This window comes from Penaeus monodon, chromosome 24, assembly GCF_015228065.2.
Source record: "Penaeus monodon isolate SGIC_2016 chromosome 24, NSTDA_Pmon_1, whole genome shotgun sequence".
Taxonomy (NCBI): Eukaryota; Metazoa; Arthropoda; class Malacostraca; order Decapoda; family Penaeidae; genus Penaeus; species Penaeus monodon.
The window spans coordinates 4910426-4912646 of record NC_051409.1 but is presented as its reverse complement, the minus strand read 5'-3'; the positions used below and the strand labels follow the sequence as shown (position 1 = coordinate 4912646).

At 48.1% G+C, this 2221-nt stretch overlaps 1 protein-coding gene across 1 annotated transcript; it reads right to left on the bottom strand.

Annotated features, from left to right (window-relative positions):
* Positions 1 to 995: 995 nt before the first annotated feature.
* On the bottom strand, positions 996 to 1580 carry LOC119588816 (extensin-like). The gene is made up of 3 exons (XM_037937463.1): positions 1436 to 1580; positions 1164 to 1397; positions 996 to 1099 (listed from the first exon to the last, which is right to left on the bottom strand). The coding sequence occupies exons 1-3, from the start codon at positions 1578 to 1580 to the stop codon at positions 996 to 998; spliced, it is 483 nt and encodes a 160-aa protein (XP_037793391.1).
* Positions 1581 to 2221: the final 641 nt, after the last annotated feature.

Here is a 2221-nt window from a genome sequence, read left to right as displayed (position 1 = left end):
AAACAAAATAATAGCAGAATAACAATAAAAAAACAAAAAAATAATAGCAAAAACAACAAAGAAATAATAACAAGAACATCTATATAATAATAAAACAACAACAAAATAAGATAAACAACAATAATAACAAAGACAAAAAAAACACGAAATACAGCACAAAGAAACGAAACTAAAAAAAAACAAAGAATCAAACAAACAAACAGCAAAAAGAGAGGGAACAAATACGAACAAAGAAACAAAAACAGAACACCAACGGCAACACAAAGACAAAGAACAACAAACAACAAACGCCACCAAGAGCAAAGCCAGTACTTGGAAAATCACGAGTGAATGACATCATCCCCACAGGAAATCGACGGAGCTAACGTGACGTTCGTCATGTTGCTAAATGTTGCATCATGCCTCAACGTACCGTGGTGTACTGGGGGTAGCATGGTGTACTGGGGGTAGCATGGTGTACTGGGGTAGCATGGTGTACTGGGGGTACCATGGTGTACTGGGGGTACTATGGTGTACTGGGGGTACCGTGATCTACTGGGGGTACTATGGTGTACTGGGGGTACCGTGATCTACTGGGGGTACTATGGTGTACTGGGGATGCTATGGTGTACTGGGGGTACTATGGTGTACTGGGGTACCATGGTGTACTGGGGGTACCATGGTGTACTGGGGGTACCATGGTGTACTGGGGGTACTATGGTGTACTGGGGGTACTATGGTGTACTGGGGGTACCATGGTGTACTGGGGGTACTATGGTGTACTGGGGGTACCATGGTGTACGGGGTTACTATGGTGTACTGGGGGTACCGTGATCTACTGGGGGTACCATGGTGTACTGGGGGTACTATGGTGTACTGGGGTACTATGGTGTACTGGGGGTACCATGGTGTACTGGGGGTACTATGGTTGTACTGGGGGTACTATGGTGTACTGGGGTACTATGGTGTACTGGGGGTACCATGGTGTACTGGGGGTACTATGGTGTACTGGGGTACTATGGTGTTACTGGGTGTACCATGGTGTACTGGGGGTACCATGGTGTACTGGGGGTACCATGGTGTACTGGGGTTACTATGGTGTACTGGGGGTACCGGGGATCTACTGGGGGGTTACCATGGTGTTACTGGGGGTACCATGGTGTACTGGGGGTACTATGGTGTACTGGGGTACCATGGTGTACTGGGGGTACTATGGTGTACTGGGGTACTAGGGTTTGTACTGGGGTACATGGTTGTACTGGGGGTACTATGGTGTACTGGGGGTACTTGGTTTACTGGGGGTACCATGGTGTACGGGGTTCTATGGTGTACGGGGGGTTTACCGTGATCTGGGGGGGTTTTGGTGTACTGGGGTGTACCTGGGTACCATGGGGTACTGGTGTACTGGGTACTGGTGTCTGGGGTACCATGGTGTACTGGGGGTACTATGGTGTACTGGGGATGCTATGGTGTACTGGGGGTACCATGGTGTACTGGGGGTACCATGGTGTACTGGGGGTACCATGGTGTACTGGGGGTACTATGGTGTACTGGGGGTACCATGGTGTACTGGGGGTACCATGGTGTACTGGGGGTACCATGATGTACTGGGGGTACTATGGTGTACTGGGGGTACTATGGTGTACTGGGGGTACCATGGTGTACTGGGGGTACTATGGTGTACTGGGGGTACCATGGTGTACTGGGGGTACCATGGTGTACTGGGGGTACTATGGTGTACTGGGGGTACCATGGTGTACTGGGGGTACTATGGTGTACTGGGGGTACTATGGTGTACTGGGGGTAGCATGGTGTACTGGGGGTACCATGGTGTACTGGGGGTACCATGGTGTACTGGGGGTACCATGGTGTACTGGGGGTACCAAAGTGTACTGGGGGTACCATGGTGTACCGTACAATTGGTACCTTGTCCCCTACGATGCGATTTTGTAATACCATAACGCAATAATGGTACTTCTCATCATAACATGTAGATTACTGGCCAACATAGAGACAAGCCACATGGTACTAGTGATGATGGTATGCTGGTGTGTGGTATATGTGAGTATTTGTCATCGATATAGGTCAATATTAAGCACGTTTTAAGCGAACTCCACATAACTGACACATTTACAGCAGTTTGTGAGACAGGGTATCATTATGCAAATTAGGTTGTGATGTGTTGGTTTTCTCATTTTCTTTAATTTTCTCTCGATAATTTTTATCTTTTTTTCTCTTCTGG

Excerpts from the sequence above, each read along its gene's own strand:
- LOC119588816 (XM_037937463.1), bottom strand. The coding sequence starts at position 1,580 with ATGGTACCCCCAGTACACCATGGTACCCCCAGTACACCATGGTACCCC. Across the intron at positions 1,398-1,435 it reads AGTACACCATAGCATCCCCA|ACACCAGTACCCAGTACACC; the intron begins GTACACCATAGT and ends ATGGTACCCCAG. Across the intron at positions 1,100-1,163 it reads CAGTACACCATGGTACCCCA|ATCCCCGGTACCCCCAGTAC; the intron begins GTACACCATAGT and ends ACCCCCCAGTAG.